Source organism: Pieris brassicae, chromosome 2, assembly GCF_905147105.1.
Source record: "Pieris brassicae chromosome 2, ilPieBrab1.1, whole genome shotgun sequence".
NCBI lineage: Eukaryota > Metazoa > Arthropoda > Insecta > Lepidoptera > Pieridae > Pieris > Pieris brassicae.
The window spans coordinates 11,125,560-11,147,882 of record NC_059666.1 but is presented as its reverse complement, the minus strand read 5'-3'; the positions used below and the strand labels follow the sequence as shown (position 1 = coordinate 11,147,882).

Here is a 22,323-nt window from a genome sequence, read left to right as displayed (position 1 = left end):
TACTTTTCGATGTATACTTAGGTATACATCGAAAAGCATCGAACAGTCAACGCAATTTCATTATGTTTTGTCCTTACAAGCTCCTTAGCAGCGGGAGCTCTCTGTGGCCATTCGAAGCAAAGCGAACGAATGGAAAATCTTCAATCAATCAATTCAATCTTCAATCGCAGAAGCTAATGCTCACACGAATACTTCTACGATAGGGTCGTCAAGTATTTGTTTACTTATTTTACATGCGATAATTATGTTCGAACGACGCCTTGCCTGCGTTCATCTCATTCGATTTTACGTATTGTTCGTGCCACGGGTTCCGTTAATGTGCCGAATCCGACGCGCCAGCTGAGTGGAATACTCGTTAGGGCAGATTTTTAATATAAATTGTGTAATATGTAATATCTTGTATTAATTTCGTTATATATAATTGTTTTTTATATGTCGAAACAGGTTTTGTTAAAAACGTTTCATCGGTTTGGTAATATTAGGTTCAGAACCGAGAAATAGATAAATACATTAGCATATTGTTAATATATTATTTATCAATCAAAGAAACGCCAAGGCGATGAAAATAAAAGATGTCATGTTATAGTCATATCTATTTTAAAATGTTATTTAACTTAAACACAATCCCGAGACGACCGTCCAAACTAATACGTCGTTATTAAAGTTAATATTTGGCTTGGCTTAACAAAACGACTTAAATATTCATTTATACCTTTCATAATGAATGAGATATTAGAGTTAGCGCAGGGCCTCAGCTGATATTTTATGAGAAAATATGTTTTACAAACACGAATAACGTAATCTGTCACCGAGTTGAACACACAGAAACGTCGTTTCGTGTCAGGAAATTATTCATTTTGAAAAACCACATTTCCAACGAGGGGCAGATACCTCACGAGAGGTCCGCCGAGCGCCAGAATACTCCTCAAGGGGGGAACGTAAAGGACCAGCCAATACAGCGTTAACAAGTAGAAGAACGCCGACGCCGCCAGATCTAGAAAGTATAATCTGAAAAGAACACTTATTTATTGTAATTACATTTTTACAACTGAGAGTGGTGAAAGGTGAAATTATTTCTATTTAGACAGAAAACAAGACGTCTGTGTCGTAATCGTAATCTTTCCTACTTGGCAAGACCACGATTAGCCTTCCGTGTCTGACGCACAACTTCTGGGTCTAAGGCAAGCTTCCTCACGATGTTTCGCCTCACCGTACCAGCGAGTGTTAACCGTGCAGATAGACCGTCGACGCACCGTCGCACGGCCGATAATGCTCTATTAGAATAATCCATCGGAAATAAAATATAGTATTCTCTGGTTAACTTCATTGGGAAATGATGGAAAATAAATAACTGAAATCGTAGAAGACAAAGCGTCCCTCACATGTTGTTCTGCAGCCTGGCCTTCGGCAGATCTTCGAGTCTCTCCCTGAGGCAGTACAGCTTCCCGCCGATCATGCAGCTCTCTATGTAGGGCTCGATCTGGATTTTCATCACGTCCATCGGATAGAGAGACAGATCGGTCTCGTTGAGGGTCCCGGGCAGTCCTCTGAAGCGATCCGTGTCGAACCACCACTCCCGGGTCGTGAAGTACTGCAGGACTTCCAGCCCCACCGAGATGCGTTTCTGGATGCGGACCATGCTGGAGCACAATTTCGACATTACATAAGACTCCAGGACGTTGCCGACTCATCTCGTGACGTGCTTTGGAGCGAAATGTTCATTAAATTGATTAGAATTAAAAAGGAAGTAAAGAGAACAGATCTGTCTTTTCATCGCAGCGTGAACACAATTAGAAAGAGAGAGACCAAAGCGTAAACTCAGATAGTCAAAAGCCACTTACAATCGCTTCTGGCCGAAGAGCAGCATGAGGAAGTCGATGAGATAAGCGGGCACGATGTGGTAGAAGAAGACGCACAGCTCGTGGAGGAGCTTGTTGTGGCGAATGTTGCCGTCGGGGTACCAAAGGGGTCCCTCGAAGGGGTACTTCCTCACCGTGGCCTTGCCCACGTCCAGCACTTCCTTCCAAGTGTCCTTTCTCTCGTCTCCGGTCGTCAGATTGAACACCGGGATCTCTGGTGAGCTGACGTTATCGTTCTTAGTGACCGCCCGACGTCTCCGTTCAATGTGCTCAACGTTAACCGACTCACCGATCCGCCTTCATGTCGAGGTGGTAAGGAATGACGACGAGAGCGTTGATGGCGATGTCCACGGGGATGACCTCGGCGTGGTAGTGCCCGCAGCAGTGCATGGACCGGATGACCCCTTTGCCCGCTCCGATCATGAGCCCGATGGGCCCGTTGAGATTGTCCACCCAGCCGGGGACCGGCTCCTTGTGGGAGGGGGTCACTGAAAATATACCAACGCTCGTTGCACACAAACCGACGGACGGACAGGATAGAATACGAGGATTATTCTGAAACTCTTGTCACCGCTCGAGATGAACTGCGATAAACCTGAATGGCACTAGAGGATCGCGAAAGCTTTACGCTTTGAAGGTCCTCAGACCCTTTGTGGAAGAGACAACGGCTGATGCGATATTGCGAATATTTTCTATCAGGCGCAATCTTTTAGACACGACTGCAACTTCCCATCAGGCCTTTGCACAAAACTGTAGCAATTTAGTACTGGCTCGGTCAATGCGAAATTGTTCAATGCCGTTCACTCACCGATGCTGGGTCGCACGACGACCGCGGGTATTTCGGGATAGGCCTCCCGGACGAGGGCTTCGGCCAGTCTCTTGGAGTACGTGTAGGAGTTGGGGTGCTTCTTCATCAGCGAAGGAGCTATCAGGTCGAGCTGCTCCTCGGAGAGCCAGCTGGCCGCTCGGAGCACCTCGTGAGGGTTTTCGGGAGGATCGTGGACCTGAAAAGTTCCACTCCAATTATAGATTATAAATACGGAATACAACAAACTCGAAACAACTGTAAGCGACGTAGACTAAGAAATAGAGAGGAAAAATGAGCTCAAGACGTGACCCAGTAGGGAGAAATTGTTGTGTTGTAAATAAAAGCTATTTATGTAGGCGTGACGATTTCCTTACGATGTCATTCTTCATCAAAGTACGTCATCCATTCATTTAGAGCCAGAGTTCGAATGTACAACGTTGGGATATAGAAACGGGATAAAGTCACGGGTAGGGTACCCGTGACTTCGATTACCTTCTCCGCCATTCTCTCGTAGTCGGGATAGCAGAACGCCGTAGAGAGGTGAACGAAGGAGACCAAATTCTTCACTTTCTTCGCCAGATCGAGAACCCGCAGCGTTCCTCTGGTGTTCATTTCCAGACCCTCTTTGAGGGGCGCCTCCAGGCGGAGAGTGGCCGCGAAGTGGTAGACTACGGACACCTAGAAATTATTATATCCTTAAATGAAAACTCAACATTTAGTGTTTTTGATTTGCGTCGTCTTTAAGACATCGCCATTATTATAAAACAAAGTCGAGGTATACGGGTAACAAGTAACAATTCGTACAAAGCCGAGGCGAAAGACCCGTTATAGTAATAATATATATTAGGTCCTTACATATGAAATTGGCATTTTGTATGGGAGGAACAAAAAGTCGAATATTTTTAAATATAATATATTTAATTAATCAAAGCATGAACCATTGTTTTCTATGCAATTTTGCCATCTTATAAGTAGTTCATTAATCCCTTTACTAAAAAAACCAGTCGGACGGGAATCCATAAAATCTGTGAAGGCGATTTGGACTGCCCCATCAGAGTTAAATTTTTTCCCTTGCAAGAAGTTGTCCAAATTTCGAAAAAAATGGTAATCTGTTGGAGCAAGGTCCGGGGAGTACGGAGGATGTCTTAGACATTCCAATTGAAGCTCTTCTAATTTGGTAGCCGTCTGTTGTGCAGTGTGTGGTCTAGCGTTGTCGTGAAGTAGCAGTGGCGTGGAGCGATTGACCAGCCTAGATTGTTTAGCCGCTAGCTTTTCCATCATGGTTTGCAATTGCTGACAATAGACATCAGCCGTAATAGTCTGGCCAGATTTTAGAAAACTGCAATGAACAATACCGGCACTAGTCCACCAAACGCTTACAAGTAACTTTTTTGGGGTTAATTTTCGCTTGGGGCAGGATTTGGCTGGCTGGCCAGGATCCAACCATTGCGCTGAGCGCTTCCGATTATCGTAAAGAATCCATTTTTCATCACAGGTAATGATTCGGTTTAAAATACCTTCATTATTGTGCCGGTTCAGTAATGTAACGCAGCAGTCGACGCGCGTTTGCCGGTTTGCTTCAGTCAATTCGTGAGGTTCAAGCTTTTTAATCTTCCCCATTTGCTTCAAGTGAATTAAAACAGTTTTATCACTAACACCGCAGCCTGCAGCTAACTCGGACGTGGTTTGCGATGGATCCGCTTCCACAATAGCCTTACTATTACAATACTTCATTAACAACTTGGGTCTCAGGCCGTCCACAGGGCTTGTTCTGCAGGTCGAAATTTCCAGAACGAAAACGTTGGAACCAAAAACGAACTGTGTTTTCTTTTGCAACATGGCCGCCATACACATCATTCACCCTTCGAGTCGTTTCCGCAGCACTAGTGCCACGGCGGAACTCGTACTCGTAAATAATGCGAAACTTTAAGTTTTCCATTTTGTAAAATGAGTGACGCAAACATAAAAAAAACAAATGAATGACGGTCATCGAAGCACAAATACATGAGTAAATAGCTGTACAAATTTGAATTTGAAACTCCTAACCAAAGAGGAGATATTTGAGGTCAAAGTGCCAGTACGACAAAACGCCAATTTCATATGTAAAGACCTAATATAATAAATAAAACTGTTTTAGGGCCAACGTAGGTTTAAAAACTTTAATTAATAATAAGCAATATTCAAACTTAAAAAGTGAAAGTGATTTTACTATTTGTCTATTTAAAAAATTCTAAATCACGTAACGAATTATGACATAACAAACTTAAATCGACAGTGATGTGATGTTATGATTGAAAGCAGTTTCATTAACAAAAAAAAGTTCACGAAAAAGTGAGTCGTAATATCGAATAGTGTGGAAGCAGCAACTGGGCGCATCAAAACAAAAACTTCGGTAGCGGAACTGAATATAAAAGTTACCTAACATTGGCTTGTAACAATATATTCTATTATTTTTAGATAGTAACATCTTTTACAAAAAAACAGATATACTACCGCCAACTAGGGATGACGTCTTTTCTGACGTTCATAAGTGTATATGAATAAAGTTATTTTGACTTTGACAGATCCAAATTTTTTTACATTTTTCTTTTACACACTTTTGTCATCTCTCGACAGATTACCATGACCCCCGTGGCAAGGGTGATACAACATTAATTGTTCGAGTAAAACAAATGTATACAAACTCTAATTACTCAAACAGGTTATAAAGTAAATAAATCTATCGCAAGATCAAAAAATCTTCGTTGACTGTGGTTTTGAAGGATTTCAAACCACTTTTACTTGACGAATGTAATTATCGCATCGGGCACATTCAGCTGAGAACATTTGCTCTTTCTAAACTACAACTCTTCGAATTCAACTAATTGAACCTGCTTTAAAGCTGCGGACACAATTCTTCGGGCCCTTAACTCTACGATATTTTCTTGAAATATGTTTACGTCTATAGCAATCGCTGGCATCACTGATAGCACTGACGCCTTGGCACAGAGTATCTCTACTGCTCGCTTGTATATTTGTAGGGCTGCCATTGGAAGGGCCATAACAACTATCTACCACAACGAATAAGCTACCGAACATTTTTTATTGATAAAAGCAAAAAATAAACCATCTGAAATAGTGCTGCTTAAAGAAATTTATTCTCTATCGATTCCTATATTTAATTGTAAAATCTACCTCGTTGTATATCTTCTCCAGTTTTTCTGCATCTATACCGAGATTGTCGCTAAGTATGTCCCCAGTCACAGGGACCAACTTCTTCATAACGTGTGGCTTTTCTTCCCTTATTCTTGCAAATAACTGTAACGAATTAGATCTATCAAAAATATTAGCTCTATAATAATCGTTGTCTTTACTTTAATATTAACCACGATTTCTACTGTGAGGTTGGCGTTAATTTGTAACCCGCCTTGCGCACCATAATTTGCGCACAATTTAATTGGTACATCATAGTAACTTCATTGAAGGAGTTACTTTAGGTCCGTGATTTTTACTAACTTTTTTGTTGAATTCGTGTGATTTCAAGTGATTTTGTTCACAATTAAATAATTGTGATGATTATTTATTACTCACTACATATTTTGGAATGACTCTTTATCTACTCTCAGTCAGTCTCAAACATATAGTGTGTTATACGCACACTTAAGTTCTTATACGACGTTTGTTAGATTAGACGTAAGCCTCTAATCTAAAACTACTTTTTCTTTAAAAAAATGCTTTGAACACGCAGAATGTATCATCTAGTTACTCACAACAGAGGGACCAGTGTGGAGCAATTTTGTCACTCAATCAAATCACGTCAATTTTGTAGTCTCGAATAAAGTTGTATTTTTAATATCAATGTCAGTTGTGTGGCAATGTACAAAATATAACTACTCAATAGTTCATCAAAATAATTTTTTGTGGTTTCATCAATATTATTTAATAAACGAAAAATGAAAGAGAAATCATTATGAACGTCTACTATGTTCAAGCATTAAATGACATGATTTGATTTTTTCGAGCACTATAAGGACCGTTACGTAGATGTTAGGTAAGATCAACTTAACTAGATCCCACACCTTAGTTTGATTAACTCGGATTTTAACAAACATACTAGTTTTAGAATATTCTTATGGATAAATAGTATTAATTGCACCAACTAAAAGCTTCATTTTCATTTCACAGGAATTAATTACGCCGAGGATTATTAATAAAATAAAATATGTTTACTATGGAATATAAGATACACGTATCGCTTATTCCACGTCATTAAATTTGTAGACATCCCTACTCATCGGCAAAGAAGACAGAGGGTGGAGAAAAAGCCGGCGCAATAATCATCTGGTACTCTTTTAAAATATCAAATCATCATACAAAATGACTATGGCAAATATAAGTAGAAGAAATCAGAAAGGAGGGAGCTACGGTCCGCAATTTATTTGTATTAAATTACAAAACTGAACGTAAGCCTCCTCCTATTGATCTTAGTATAAAAAGAAAATTGTATTTGGTATGCAATCAAAACTATAAACTTACAGGTAATTTCCACATTTCCTCTATTCGCGTTTCGGGTGACTTTCCTTTCTTACCCCTAACTAATGCGTATACGCAGCCAATGTCAGGGATGCTGTAGAGAAGCTTCTCGATAAGCACTTTGCCCATGAACCCGGAGGCTCCGGTCACCAGCACATTTCGGCCTCTATACCACTCGTTAACCTCCGACATCATTTTGCCTGTTAAAAAAAATCATGATATGACAAACAATAATATATCGGCTATATTCGCATCTTGTAAATAAATAATATATTCCTTATAATCTTATAGTTAAAATAAAGTTTATACTAGATTTAATTTCAATACACTCAAAAGATCACTCGTTGATCTTGCAACGGGCAACATTCAATATTTATTAACCTAAATACATATTTTTCAAAATTTTTACTAAACTAAACTTACAACAAACGATTGAAATATTGATTAAAATTATTAGATATGTTTCAGCTAATTAATTTCAGCGTACCGCTAACAGTAAGTATGTTACCATTTCATAACCAAATGCTGTTTACAGTGACGCAAGCTCATACACGCACATTTGCGAATTAACGTTATAACTGCGATTTATGTTGTGACTAATGAACTGCTGATATTCGTAGGGCCGTAACTTGGGACTTTGCGACTAGTAACATATTTATTTATAAAAGCTTGCCAGAGCTCGGCACACTGATACATAGGTACAAGAAAATAAAATACAATTTTTTATGTGACAAGCACTTACAGGCAAGCCATGAAGATATTAAAAATGAAACAAAACAATTAAGTTATTAAAACTTAACGAAAATGTATCTCAAAGTCTGAGGGGATCAACTATGGATATCCTTATAGAAGGATAAACCTTATATACACGTGAACTTCGGTCCTCACTCGACTCGGAAGCTTAATCTTAAACTTGCCCGAAATACATTGTTATTAAAAATTTAGATTCGGATTCTAAAATAGAACTGCCGATAGTCTAAACTTAATATTTTTGTCAACAAACGCCATTTAAAGATATGCTATAGCTTTCTACTACGAACAGGTAATTCTACGATTACGTAAATAGTTGTATGCGAACGTAAGAGGATTTATCACCAGCGTAGGCACTAATTGTTGTTAAACTACGGATTTATAAAATTATTCAAGTGAATACTCTATTCAAAGGTAGATTACAGACATTTCTGTTGAAAAGAAATGAACGTATCACAGATATAATTTCTTTATTATATCTTATAATAACGTTTAATGTCTTGGATTAGCTTTTCACGGTATGGTTCAATATTAAAATAAGCTTGCATGTACACGCTAATTCGAAATAACTCCTAACTGCAATGTATATTTTCAAACCGGAAGTTGCACTTAGACACCTATTGTTTATTTACTTAACAGTAAAAAATAAACTTAAAACACTTAAATAACTGAAATAGAAAAAAGAACCACTAAAAGTCGCTACAAAAATCTTCTATACGAATTATACACTGAGATCACAAAATATCATTGTTTGTAAATACAAAAAAAATAACTTGGAAAGAAACCTACTTTCATTCCAACGAAATTAACGAATGGCTTCCGATAAAACAATATATAATCGTAATTCACATCTTCAATGAATTAGTAAAAAGTGAAAACTTGCCTATCGAGATAGCAGTGCGACGTTGTTGGAGCGCGAGCGCAGTTCAACTGACATACAACCTGTTGTACAAGAGTAGGCTTGCGTGATGCCAGTTACTAGATACTAGGTCGGCTTGGCTTAGTCACGAAGACTATTCGGTAAACCTTTGCCCGAAAACAAGCGACTTGGACATCAGTCAAATGTAATGTAAAATGTGGCCTTCTTTAACAATTTCTTCATCTAAAGCAAGTGTTTTTCGTGCACGAGCCTTAAATGAACATCTATAAAAGAGTTTGGATCTCTAATTTCTAATTACCAATAAATTCGTTTTTAAGAACTTCTTAGTAACGTATTATGACTTTGGACATGGTGGCTGGGGTTTGCCATTTTTATTCTCCAATATCGGCACCAAAACGTTTCAATTGAAGATGTTGACTAAGTTTTCACCTAAACACTGCCACTTTAATTTTACATGTTTTGGGTCTTGCAACAAACATCCACAACATTCTTTTTACATTTAGTTACGAATGCGTAATTTCAAATAGGGTTAGGAAAGCGGAACTTGTTCGCCAATTTCCGTTTCTAACAAATTACGTACGTAATGCTTATTTCAAGTAACAAGAACAACATATATAACGAATAATTAATATGTTTCAATTTTAGCGCCCTCTAGTATCGACTTCGCAAATGATTAGGTAATATAAAAATGAGTCGGGCGGTGATGTATGTAGATAGAAATATGAAAAGCACACATAGATGTCACTATATAAAAAATAATTAAAATCCATATATTTTGTTAGTAACCGAAGTCATTAAAAAAAAACAAAACACCACTATAGAATGACATCATCATTTCATCTTGTTTTGAAGACTTTAAACGCGAATCAAAACGAGTTTTCATAACTTATATTTATATGAAGCGCGGAACCTTCATGTTATATTTTAGGTACATAATACTGCAGCGTCACAATTTTACGTTACCTTGAAATAATTTGTAACATTTTTGCTGTTCGTAGCTATGGAATTGTAGCCTCTATGTCAAAATACAAAACATATACAATACATCAAATGATCACGATTCACTGGCAAACACAGACATTACGCGAGCCGGCGCCGACGCCGACGTGCTGGCGATCGATCGAGCGCGACAATTTTTGGTGGCCAAATTGTTACGAAATGTTTGCAAATCGAAATGGGTAACGTGCAGTGTTACAATGACGAAAAAAAAGTCAAAAATAAACGAAACAAAGTCAAAACCGACTGTGAAGACACGACGCCAACAATGGGCGCAATTAAAGGCGAAAGTCATTTAACGTATAACAACGAAAAAGCGGATGACATAAAAGAATATATCCTTGGGCGCGATAGCGTAGACTTCGGGAGTACGAAAATAGAGCCAGATAAATGTGTGTCAAAAGATCTGGCGAATGGAAATTGTGAGGTACTTTTAACTTTTTTTGCAAGGTCAAGTTATTTATAAGGTAAAAAGAGGAAAGATATCTGTTATCTACGCATGTTTACTCTGTGTTTAATTATGACCGCTCTTAGCCATGAGATAATGTATTGTGCGACATGGCTGACCTTTTAATACACGATACGACTGATTTATAGTACTGTATGTAAATAGTTAATATCACAAAGTAGCGTAAATAGTGTAAATTATCTTCAATATAGACTTTTGTGTAAATCCATTGACAGTAGGAGCACATCCGCGTATTTATGTTTATTATACAACTATTCACTTTACTCAGTTGAGAGGGTTTCGTCACTCAAGGTTCCCCTTATCTCCGAAAGTACGAAGTTTTAGCCACAACACACTCGCCTTAAGAATAATCAAACTAATTACTTCTAAATTAGTAAAACGCTTACGTGATTTTTTTCTCAGTTTACTAGGATAATGATTTGCGTATGTTCCATACCATTGGTTTTTTTGCAGTCCAATTACATTTCCCAACGTTATATACGTTGATCCTGTTTGTGTGAATCTATTAAGATCTATGAGGCTTTTTATCCGTGATGATCTAATATGCGTTATTAACACTCAAGGACTCTTCGAGCTATTTATTTAAATACGCACTCTTCGAGCTATTTATTTAAGCACATCTTTGAGAACTAAACAAATCTAACTAAGTGATAACCAAGAGAAAGAGAGCATAAAATTATTAAAAATATACTACAAAACCACGATAATTTTTAAGCCGTACAAATAATATAAAAATTGTACTGCTAAAGTTTAATTACTCCATTTAGAGAAAAGTTCCTATATCAGTTTCCCCGATTAAAATCCAAAAAATAATAAAATAGACGTCAACAATCTAAATCAAATCCTATAAACAAGAGCATTGAATGAATAAAGGCAAACTGATAAAATGTAAGCTCCGTCGAGCTCTAGCAATAAATAAATCATTTGGATTAAATAAGAAAACTTTAAAACTTGACAAAATCATGTTTATCTTATTTATAAGCAACAATAGAGATACTAAAACCAGTACATAAGTGAATGTTTTTGTATGGGATATGGCTCGATTCCATTTTAACAATAAAATCTATAAATAAATTTACATTAGTCTCGTAATTTACAATCTTAGTACAGACAGAATTTTATCATTCGAGCTGAGAGAATTTACATTACATTACTGTTTATTGCAAATTAACAACAAAAAGAGGTTTTGTTGTTCAAGAATGTATAAAAAGGAAATATGTATAACAATTACAAATTAATGCGCCTACTATAATGTATTAGCAATGTCTAACATTACATCTACACACCATTTTAGTCGCTTTTTATTTGGCTTTAAATTTTATTAAGATTTCGCGATCTTCCATTATAATTACTCAAATCGTTTAATACATATTAATACGTTTGCCTCATTAAGTAGATAATCACTATAGAACAGCGTTTTCCTTAAAACCATAGCATAAAATGACATCAGATAATTTTATTACTTTAGATAAGGCTATTTCTTAGAAAGTTGCAGATGCACGAAGAGGAAAAAGATGAAGATAATGTTCTTTTGATTTATATACTAGACTTCTATCGAAATTGTAAATAGCAATTGAATTTCTATCTTACATAAGTTATATCCCAAATAACACACTTCATTATATTCTACAGGTATCATGGTTCATATAAATCTTAATAGTTGTTTATTAATTAGTAGGTGTTTCTTTTACAGTTACATAGTGTAAGATAGAGATAGAGGTATACGCATTGGATTGCAGTGATAGTGGGAAAACCCGTCAGTACACGGCAGAACACGTTGCTTATCGCACTCTGTTAAGTTTTCTTTATTTCTCGAATTTTCGTAAAACATAGTTAAAGCAAAGTTATCTAGCAACAAACTTTAACTGAAAACAATGCGTAGTTAAAAATTATAATGATTATAAAGTGTTGTGTGTCACCAAAAGTACAAAAAGATTAATAATGTACATATATTCATATCCTAAAATAAAAATTTGAAACAATGGTTGTACCGAGAGATGACAACATGTCTTCGTTTTCTTACTCGTTTTCGGGAAAACCTCGAAGTTGTTTACCAAAAAAGGTAAGGGAAAGTTCAAGCGTTAAACTATATTTATATATTACGAAAACTATATAGATTTCAATATATGTTATTAATAGCAAACAAGCTATTGTTTAAATTATGTTAAGTAATACCGCCGCAAATTGACATGAGAGCGTTGCCGGCCTTTTAATTAATAAAAGAATTGGTACGCTCTTGTGTGTATATTTGTTAAAAACTGAAAATCGTCATTAGTCAAAATAATCTTATGCTAAGTTGTTACATAAGGTACTATAAAAACTCATATTATTTTAATTAATATGTACCGGTAACTCTTAAATGGTAAAACTTTTTTATTCTAATCTCAAGTAATAGTGACTTAGGTTAAGTGAGATGAATGACCTGTCTCACCGTTGCACTAACCTGTAGTTAACTAATTATATAAAATGTATTTTTCCTAGATAGCTATCAACCAATTTTAGCTAGCCTCGCGAACCCCTCAGCAACCTAAGATTTTCCTCAATTAAATAAAAAATGATTTGAGTCATGTCTGACTCCAACCGGCGCTGGTGATAACAGCCCACGTGCTCGGAGATGATTCATCGGGCTCTTTAATGATTCGTTAGCTCCATGAGATTACCGGCCCATAAGCGTATAGAAACTTTTCCACAACTAAACAATAAACCTGAAACCATTTGAAACTCCCATCGCATTTCTAAACTATGGAAAAGCCACCAAACATTACACTATAAGTTAACAATAGCTATTTTAAGTTAAATATTAAATAAAGATTATTTCCTTTAACAAATAAGCATTGAATTGTGACAAAATACAATAGTTACTATAAAGTATATATACTGGCGTAGCTTGAGGTTAACCGTGAAAAAACGTACATATATATAAAGTACGGGTGACTATCGACGAGTATTCATTGTTGTCACATGCAACAAATAAAAATTAACTGTATCAATACGTTTCCGTTTAACTTTGATCCCTATAACCAAACAGTTAGAACTAAATTTAAATAAAAGCTTCGCTAAACACCTGTGGTTATACAATGTAAATGTAACCTTAACAGTAACCCGTGAAGGTTTACAATTCTTCGAAACATTTAACATGTTCGCTAACTCGTCCGGCGCCAACACGCGCCAGTCGTGCCTGTAACCACGTTATGTAGTGTATAAAAAATACTGTGATTAGCGCAAACATGCGCGATGCTGTAGGATATCCACGTGATAAGGAGCAAAGTGATAATAGTTAATACAGTTAAGATAACGAAAACCGCAAGTGATATTGTCGTTAATACAAGGTATGGCCAGAATTAAATTATGATTCAATAGTACTTTCATCTACAATAACTTTAATTATGACGCTAGATTTCAATTAACCCAAGTGCGTTCGTGAATTTAAATAATATTTTAGTGAAAATAAGTTATTTTATATTCCGTCTACAAATAAGATCGTATTGATCTTGCTAACAATATAAGTGATATAAAATATTTATCACACGACACGAGCACACAACCAAAATCTCAATAACAAAATATAAGAAAACCAATTACATATGTATGTGACCTTTTATTACTCGTGAAAATATATTTGCGTATAAAACAATTGCAGCATCGTGTACAGGTAACTTTAACTATACATTAGAAAATTATAAAGGTATAATGATAGAAGAGATGGTTTGGCCATGTAGAACCGATGATTGAGATGCGGTTGACAAGACAAGACAACTGTGGACGATAAAGTCGGTAGGCCTTGTACATACCCGGAGGTACTAGAGAAATTACGAGTAAAAAGTACCCATAACTGACGAGAATGCACGGTCAGTGTCATGTAAGAGGATAAACCGAGAGAGGTATTTTTTGTCAGCAAGTGAAGATCCGTGGTCTCTGCTAACTTCATCGCGAAAAAGGCGTGATAATATAAAAAATATTATAGAAGATGAATGCTATTCATTTTAATAACATTTAGAGTTTTTAGAGTGTTACACGACTTTGCATTAAAATGCATTAATTATTATCAATGTGTATATGTGAAATTTCACAAAAAAATATTTTAGTTAACATGTACAGATTGTTGCCTACAATTACTGGATTAACTGAATAAAAACTATCTGCAAACAATCTTTGGCGTTTAGAACATGTTTCGATGTTGTTTTTAAAAATTGATTCACTCATTTAACTATGAGTAATACAATGATCATGCAAATTAAGTTATTTATATTACATATATTGTAATATAATAGGTCAATTTCGTTTAAATATCGCTTATGACTCACATCTCGAAAACTTCATTTGAATTTTAAATGAACAGCTCATTTCTTTACTTAATCTCTAGAAGTATGAGACAGGCACCTGTAATTCTGCTCCTAAATCAACTCTGTAACTTGAAACGCATAACCTGGCTTACTTGGTTCTTAATGTTTACAGGTTCCGCCTTTAAACTCACTTCATAATAATAATATGAAGCAAGATGAAGTGCCTCAAGGTATGGACGTACCGAAGAAGGATTGTTACACTTATCGAAGCTTAACTACGAATTATTCTTCTAGTCCCTCGAACGATCAGGTAAACAATTTTTAATCTTACCTAAACCAAACTTCGTAGATAATTTATCTAGTTTTAACAAATATGCCAGATATATTAACGAAGCTCGAAAACCAACAATTCTTTACAGCCTCATTCAACTTTCAACACCATCACAAACCAGCGACTGCAATCACAACGAGCCAGTTCATTGAAGTCACATTTATCGGAATTAAAGAGTTCAATATCAGAAATGAAAAACCTAAGCAACACTAACAGTCTGGAATTTGGGCAAAGGTATTGCAACTTAACTTAAAAAAACCTTTTTCAGCATAATACGCCAGCATTATCCTGACTTGCATTCTTGTACATTGATAATAATAATAGCCATTTATTGGAAATACTTTTACACTTAAACACATTTATATTTCTATCATCTCATTTTTTTAAACATCTGCGCTCTTTCATGGCAAAGGCGTTGGCGTTTATTGTACCTTGGGCACCAGTTTAGTATTTTCTTGCTCCACTTTCTGTTCCTCTTGCAATGTGAATGAAACGTGTGTATTTTGTATGTGTGTACTTCATTATACACACATAATAGATAAGATAACAATTTAAAATTCAAGCATTTTCTTACACAATATTTATCTGACGACTCTGTAATATTTTCCGATTACAGATTTAAAAAATCCATGGAAGATATCTTAGAAAGGGATAAAATAAATGAAAAGCCATCTATTAGGAATGATTATAATAATTTAAAAGTAAACAGGCCAGATAATATAAGCGAAACATATAGTAAACTATCTCAAAAATACTTGAACGGCAGAGAGAACGATTTAAAGTATAGTGCAGCTCGAACCACATCCGCTAGCTCCACAAGCCTTGTAACTGATGGGTTTAGCGCTTCGAAATCGGCAGCGAATAGTTCTCGGTCCAGACAAATGCAACACGGGGACGTTCTGTACTCAGACCAAAGTGCTGTCGGTGCAACGAAACGACTTCTACAGGCTGAAAGCCTCACTGCTGAACAAAACTCTGCCTATCAACAAGTATGTACGTTTTGCATTCTAGAAGTTGGATAGTACTTGCTCTTAATTCTTAGGTCAAATGACAATCAATTTTGCAAAAACCAATATTATTAAATTTGAAGTTTTTAAAGCATATCTTGAAATACCCATTAGAGTATGGACCTTAAATTTAACAGGTTAAAAGGCTAACAGCGGTTGTATCTCTTTCAAATATTAACACAAATAATATAACAACAATAAAAACAAACATGACCCCAAAGCGCCTTATTGTCGAAGGACATGACGTCGCGTGGCACAGGTCGATCAATAGAATCCTAAGTGACGTCACAACTGCAAAACTTACAGTCTACTTTGGCTCCTTGCCGTAACAAGACTGTATTATGTTATCTGTGTTTAAACACGTGCGTTTTAAACTAAAATAATGGCTGCAAAATTAGTTAATTGGACGACGAGGATCTTACGCCGCGGAAGTTCGCCTGGCTCGGTGAGGTGTTTTTGTTTACTCTTAAATCTTTGAAAAAAGTTCGACCAAGAAACCCTTTAATGTACAGGGTTATTGGTAATTGGACGTATTCGCGTTAGATAAGGTCACCCCTACCACCTTACTATTTGAGATAATTTTATTGCATTTTATTGCATTATGCAATAATTATCATATTAAACAACAATTATCGGTTCCATTGTAAAAATGCGATATTTGAGGTTTGTTTCCACAAATATGCCTTAAAAACAAAAAAATACGCTACAAAAATTGACTTGCAGATTATTTAAAAAAACAATGTTTTCTTAGCTCTCTAATCATGTATAAAAAATAGGATTTTTTTTAAACATCCAATGAAAATAAAACCAAAAAACATAAATGAAATATATAAATCCGGGGTTTATAAATAAGATACGTATGTCAAGAATAACAAACATTTCTGAAGTTTAGTTCCTTTTGTAACAAAAATAACACATCCTTCCAGAACACTTATAGTACTTATATAAGACCGGCCTTCTATTAAAGCGGCGTGTATACACAAACATTAAAATATCTTCATATCCCCGCGCGATTGGCCTATATCCAATAACATACCTAGTTATTAGTCAGTACATAATCTGAGCCGTGACGCGCGGTATCTTTTGATGCAAATAAAAACAGGCAATCGAACTCCTTCAAATACCTAACGTTCATACGCATACCATGTATACAAAACGACGTGCAAGGCCTAATTTGCGTATAATAATACCTGTAATTTTCGTGATTTTTATATCGTGAAATTAGCATATGTGATGTGATTAATTCAAAGCTTTTTATAGGAAAGGCGAACGCTTCAGACCGCTGAAATGAACACCCAACAAGTGAACAATGTGTCAACAAGCACTTCTCGGCTGCACACCGATGCATTCAGCGCGGAAAGATCAGGCACGGCTACTTCACAAGCCAGACAAACAGTCAGTTCCAGTGGTGTATACAGCCACAAGGAACATGCGAGCGTAGCACATTCCAATATGTCTTTATCGAGTAAAAACATTTCAACATCATCAGTGGCGTCCTCACAGGTATTTTGTATTTTACACAGACATAAATTAATACACCTGAAAATTTTCTAATTTGTGTGTAATTTATGTACCATAAAATCTTTTATTGTGTTGCAGCTAGATGACATTTTGAACACAACCAACAAACCGAACAGCTGTGATCTACTGACTTTAAACTTTGACGATCTCGAAGAACTAAACTGCAAATCAAGCCAGAAAGATATTGAGATAGCAATTGGAAAATATAAAAAAAGAATGTCTGCATTTATATCTGCGATCAAAAACGAAGACATGGACACTAATACAGCATCGTTGCACTTTAACAAAATAAATGAGATGCTTAGGAGGGCGTGGGCAGTACCAACACACGGACACGAACTAGGAAATTCATTATGCAATATATTGCGTACTTCTGGCGGCCTTGATGTTCTAATGGAAAATTGTATGGAATCTAAAAATCCAGAGCGGCAATTCGCCTCAGCTAAAATTCTCGAGCAATGCCTAACCACCGAAAACAGAGATTATGTAGTGAAAAATGGCTTAGGAAAGGTGGTAAATGCAGTAGTATGTGTGTGTACGAAAAATGCGAACTTAGTTGACTACTCAAGAGTAGGCACTGGAATTTTACAACATTTATTTAAACACAGCGAAGCAACGTGCAGTGACGTCATTAAATTAGGAGGATTGGATGCAGTCTTATTTGAATGTAGGAAAAATGACATCGAGACGTTAAGGCACTGCGCAACAGCCTTAGCGAACCTTTCGCTGTATGGTGGTGCTGAAAATCAAGAAGCTATGATCAAGAGAAAAGTTCCTATGTGGTTATTTCCTTTAGCGTTCCACCACGACGACAATATTAAATACTACGCATGTTTAGCTATTGCTGTTTTAGTTGCCAATAAAGAAATTGAAGCTGCTGTTCTGAAATCAGGCACATTGGAGCTTGTAGAGCCGTTCGTCACATCACATAATCCATCGGAGTTTGCTCGGTCAAACCTCGCACATGCTCATGGACAAAGTAAAACGTGGTTGCAAAAATTAGTGCCTGTTCTGAGTTCTAAGAGAGAGGAGGCGCGAAACCTAGCAGCTTTTCATTTCTGTATGGAGGCAGGTATTAAAAAGCAACAGTGTAATACCGAAATATTCAGAGAAATTGGCGCAATAGAGCCACTGAAAAAGGTTGCTAGTTGTCCAAACGCTATTGCATCTAAATTCGCTGCACAAGCATTAAGATTAATAGGTGAAGAAGTACCGCACAAGCTATCACAGCAAGTGCCACTTTGGTCGATTGAAGATGTAAAGGAGTGGGTTAAACAAATAGGATTTATTGAATATGCCAATGAGTTTTACGAGAGTAAGGTAGATGGTGATCTACTATTACAAATTACAGAAGAGAACCTGCGAGACGACATTGGACTGACTAATGGAATCAAGCGTAAAAGGTAAAAGCAATCGTATCGTGTAAAGTTTTGCATTTTTAAGAATTTTTTCTATCATACGAATTTCATTTTAGATTTGCAAGAGAATTACAGCAGTTGAAAAAAATGGCAGATTACAGCTTGCGAGATACGTGTAGTCTTCATGAATTTCTGCAAAGCATTGGGCCTGAGTATACTATTTACACTTATTCAATGTTAAATGCTGGTGTAGACAAGAAATCTATTTTTGGTTTGAGTGACGAACAACTTGAAAATGAGTGCTACATAAAGAACAGTATACATAGATTAAGAATATTGAATGCTATTAGAGGTAAACCTAATTTTTACAAAACATAACTTCACCAACCTTGTAGGTATACTTCACTATTGTATTCATATGAATATCATATTTGTATCCGACTATGCTTAAACCTGATATTGCTTTTTAACCTTATTTCCTATTCCACTATTAATAAAAATACTTGCACTGCCAAGATCATTGCAATGCAGATTTAGGAGCTACTTGTGGCTTGGAATTGTTTTGATGAAAATGTGATCTATTAACAGGAAGAGGATAGAACTTGCAGCTTAGGTATGCCTAGTTGGGCACTGTCATGTTTTGTTTTATAAATATTCACTCTGCACCACTTTGATGTTTATTTTTTTACAGATTATGAAAGTCGATTACCAAGTTTAGAAGAAGATAATATGGTAAAAAACTTAGATGTCTTTATAAGTTACAGAAGATCAAATGGTTCACAATTAGCAAGTTTACTTAAAGTCCATCTTAATTTACGTGGATTCACCATTTTCATTGATGTAGAAAGACTAGAGGCTGGAAAATTTGAGAATTTGCTCCAGAGCATTAGACAAGCTAAACATTTTTTGTTAGTCCTCACACCAAATGCTCTAGACAAATGCATGCATGATTCTGAACAGAAAGACTGGTTACATCGAGTAAGTGCTATAGAAAAACTTTTTAATAAATAGACAAAAATAAATAATAGACGAATTTAATAAAACAAACGTTAACTAATTTTTACTTAAATAACTTACAGGAAATCGTCGCCGCTTTACAGTCCCAATGCAATATTGTCCCAATAATTGACAACTTCGAATTTCCTGAGCCAGAGGACTTGCCAGAAGATATGAGAGCTGTGTGTCATTTCAATGCAGTCAGATGGATCCATGACTATCAGGATGCATGTGTTGAGAAACTGGAAAGGTATACATAAATTAAGGTGACATTTGGTATAGTATTTGTATTGACACAATGGTCTCGATGCAGCTTAATTAAAATAATGTTAATTGTATAATTGAGATAAACAAAAATGTAATTAGTTAAACAATTGCAAGTACATTATAAAGCATTTCTATTTGGTTAAGTTTTGGTAACATAACATTGAAATTGTTGCAGTTTTCTCCGAGGCAAGTCAAATCTCGCTACAAGACTGGAAGGATCTCTTAGGGGACCAGTATCAATCCAGAGTCCATGTGCAGCATTAAATAGGGGTACTCCAAACTTTCAACAAAATATGCAGTCGACAGAAACTGACCCATTTGAAAAATAAACCCCATATCTTACTTATCTTATTGTACCACATCTCTGAGTTAATAACTTAAATTTTGGTACAATTACAGGTTTTCATGTCATGAACAGCCTAATAAGATATTTTTAAGTTGTTATATTTGAAGTCAAAATAATGTATATAATATTTAAATGTACGTATAGACAATTTTATTTAAGTTTATTTTATGTAATACATATGGCAATAATTTAACTATAGCTTAAGTGCTACAGTTTGCTATTCGTTATAGCATGGCAAATTACTTTTTTTAATAAAGAATATTTAATGATTAGGTCATACAGTCATTAAATTAGTTACAATGTATATTTTGGGAATATCCACATTGACAATTTGTAAAATCCCAAAATATAAATCTAATATACAACAAGATCACCAAGTACAAAATAAAGTAGAAAACAAGTGTCATAATACTTCTTAAGAGGCTTTAAAAATTAAATGTATCAACATCATAAAATATTGCTTTATTTATGTGAACCCTTTCCCATTACTAAAATATATAAATATAATTTAAGAATTGTAGGCAATCATTTCTTAGATTTGACATTAATCAAATGTATTAACTAATGCAGTTCATTTTACACCAAATTTTATAAGTAATATCTTAAATGAAAATATTTTATAATAAATAAATCTATTGACTCTTAAGAATATAAACAGTACAGTAAGAAATAGTCATATTACCTTCATCAAATATTATGAATGTTTTGTCATAGTTGAGGTATATTCACTTGGATAGAAAACGAACACTCATTGCAACCAACAACAACAGATGGTGGATTAGCATCACTCATTTCTAAAAAGTACAAACCACTACAGCGACATGGGTATGAATATCCACATTCAGTTTCGTCAAAAGACATCTCTGATAACGATAAAGTTTCGAACAGTAAGAGGTTAGAATGGTCGTGGCATACTAATAATGCATCGAACTGCTTTCTACTTTCAGGATCTCTGAGAACTGACCAGGCTTTCTGGAGTAGTAAAAACTTTTCATCATTTTGCTTGTTTTCATTTCTATCAGGATGCAAAAGCAAGGCTAGTCTCTGATAATTCTTTTTTAGCTCATCGTAACTAGCAGCCCTGTCACATTCTAAGATTTCATAATAGTCAACAATATCTTCACACATATTTTTTAGTAATTCAACAGTTTATATATTTAATTCCTCTTACTTTTGATCACCATTAACAATAATATGAGGGTGAAATAAATAAACAAGACAGGCCGGAGGACAGGAAATGAGTCCTGCCAGGTTTTGGCAGGACTCATTTTACGGTTTCGTACTATTTTCCACTGACATTTGATACTTGACAGCTATGAATGTATAGCACCTATATCTAGATTTTAGACCGATTTTCGACGTTCAAATTTGTACGATCATTATGTTATTAAATATTGATAATCAATACGTGGTACACACAATTGTTAACATGCTAATTAAATACAACAAATTAAAAGGAGTTCCACAGACTATGACGCAAAAGTCCGCGGTTTTATCGTAAATATGAATTCTCAATTGGTTAGTTATTTATGATTTCAATTTTATTAATATATTAATTATATCTGCAACGAGATTTTTCATTTAGTACGTATATCAAAGTCACAAATTATAATCCGACTTAAACATATTATAATATCATTTATAGAAAAGTTTGATGCAAAGTTTGATAGAAAGGTTTAGTTACTTTCATATGAACTTTCAGACTTCATATGCCTTATCAAAAAACTATTTATTTACTCTCATTGTCTTTGACACGAGTAAGATTACTACTCGTCAACTATTTTCTTCACGCGTTTGAAGATCATATAACTCACTCATGCGTTGTGGTCAGTGATAACATTTTGATACATGTAGGTGTCTTCCAACAATTCAATTTTATATCTTTTAGCGACCATTTTAAATAATATGTTGGCAAGCATGTTTAAAGAGAAAGTTGTCTA

At 35.5% G+C, this 22,323-nt stretch overlaps 2 protein-coding genes across 13 annotated transcripts; one reads left to right on the top strand and one right to left on the bottom strand.

Moving 5' to 3' along the window:
• Positions 1–578: 578 nt before the first annotated feature.
• Positions 579–19,986, bottom strand: LOC123720850 (putative fatty acyl-CoA reductase CG5065). 5 transcript variants are annotated; one of them, XM_045677660.1, is made up of 9 exons: positions 19,852–19,986; positions 7,183–7,379; positions 5,842–5,964; positions 3,160–3,345; positions 2,668–2,863; positions 2,149–2,347; positions 1,842–2,081; positions 1,383–1,640; positions 579–1,008 (listed from the first exon to the last, which is right to left on the bottom strand). In XM_045677660.1, exons 2-9 carry the CDS (start codon positions 7,372–7,374, stop codon positions 849–851), a joined length of 1,554 nt encoding a protein of 517 aa, XP_045533616.1. In that variant the 5' UTR covers positions 7,375–7,379; positions 19,852–19,986; the 3' UTR covers positions 579–848. The 5 variants fall into 5 exon arrangements, with proteins under 5 accessions (XP_045533616.1, XP_045533620.1, XP_045533619.1 ...); XM_045677664.1 differs by having other exon boundaries at positions 1,842–2,073; XM_045677663.1 differs by lacking the exon at positions 19,852–19,986 and adding an exon at positions 10,711–10,764.
• LOC123720849 (NAD(+) hydrolase sarm1-like) lies at positions 9,879–20,832 on the top strand. Of its 8 annotated transcripts, none has more exons than XM_045677652.1 (10): positions 9,879–10,232; positions 14,730–14,867; positions 14,977–15,122; positions 15,505–15,877; positions 17,156–17,398; positions 17,495–18,819; positions 18,891–19,126; positions 19,466–19,752; positions 19,854–20,020; positions 20,213–20,832. In XM_045677652.1, exons 1-10 carry the CDS (start codon positions 9,984–9,986, stop codon positions 20,364–20,366), a joined length of 3,318 nt encoding a protein of 1,105 aa, XP_045533608.1. In that variant the 5' UTR covers positions 9,879–9,983; the 3' UTR covers positions 20,367–20,832. The 8 variants fall into 8 exon arrangements, 7 of the variants coding, with proteins under 7 accessions (XP_045533608.1, XP_045533612.1, XP_045533610.1 ...); XM_045677654.1 differs by lacking the exon at positions 9,879–10,232 and adding an exon at positions 11,575–12,336; XM_045677655.1 differs by lacking the exon at positions 9,879–10,232 and adding an exon at positions 13,259–13,603.
• The last annotated feature ends 1,491 nt before the right edge of the window (positions 20,833–22,323 follow it).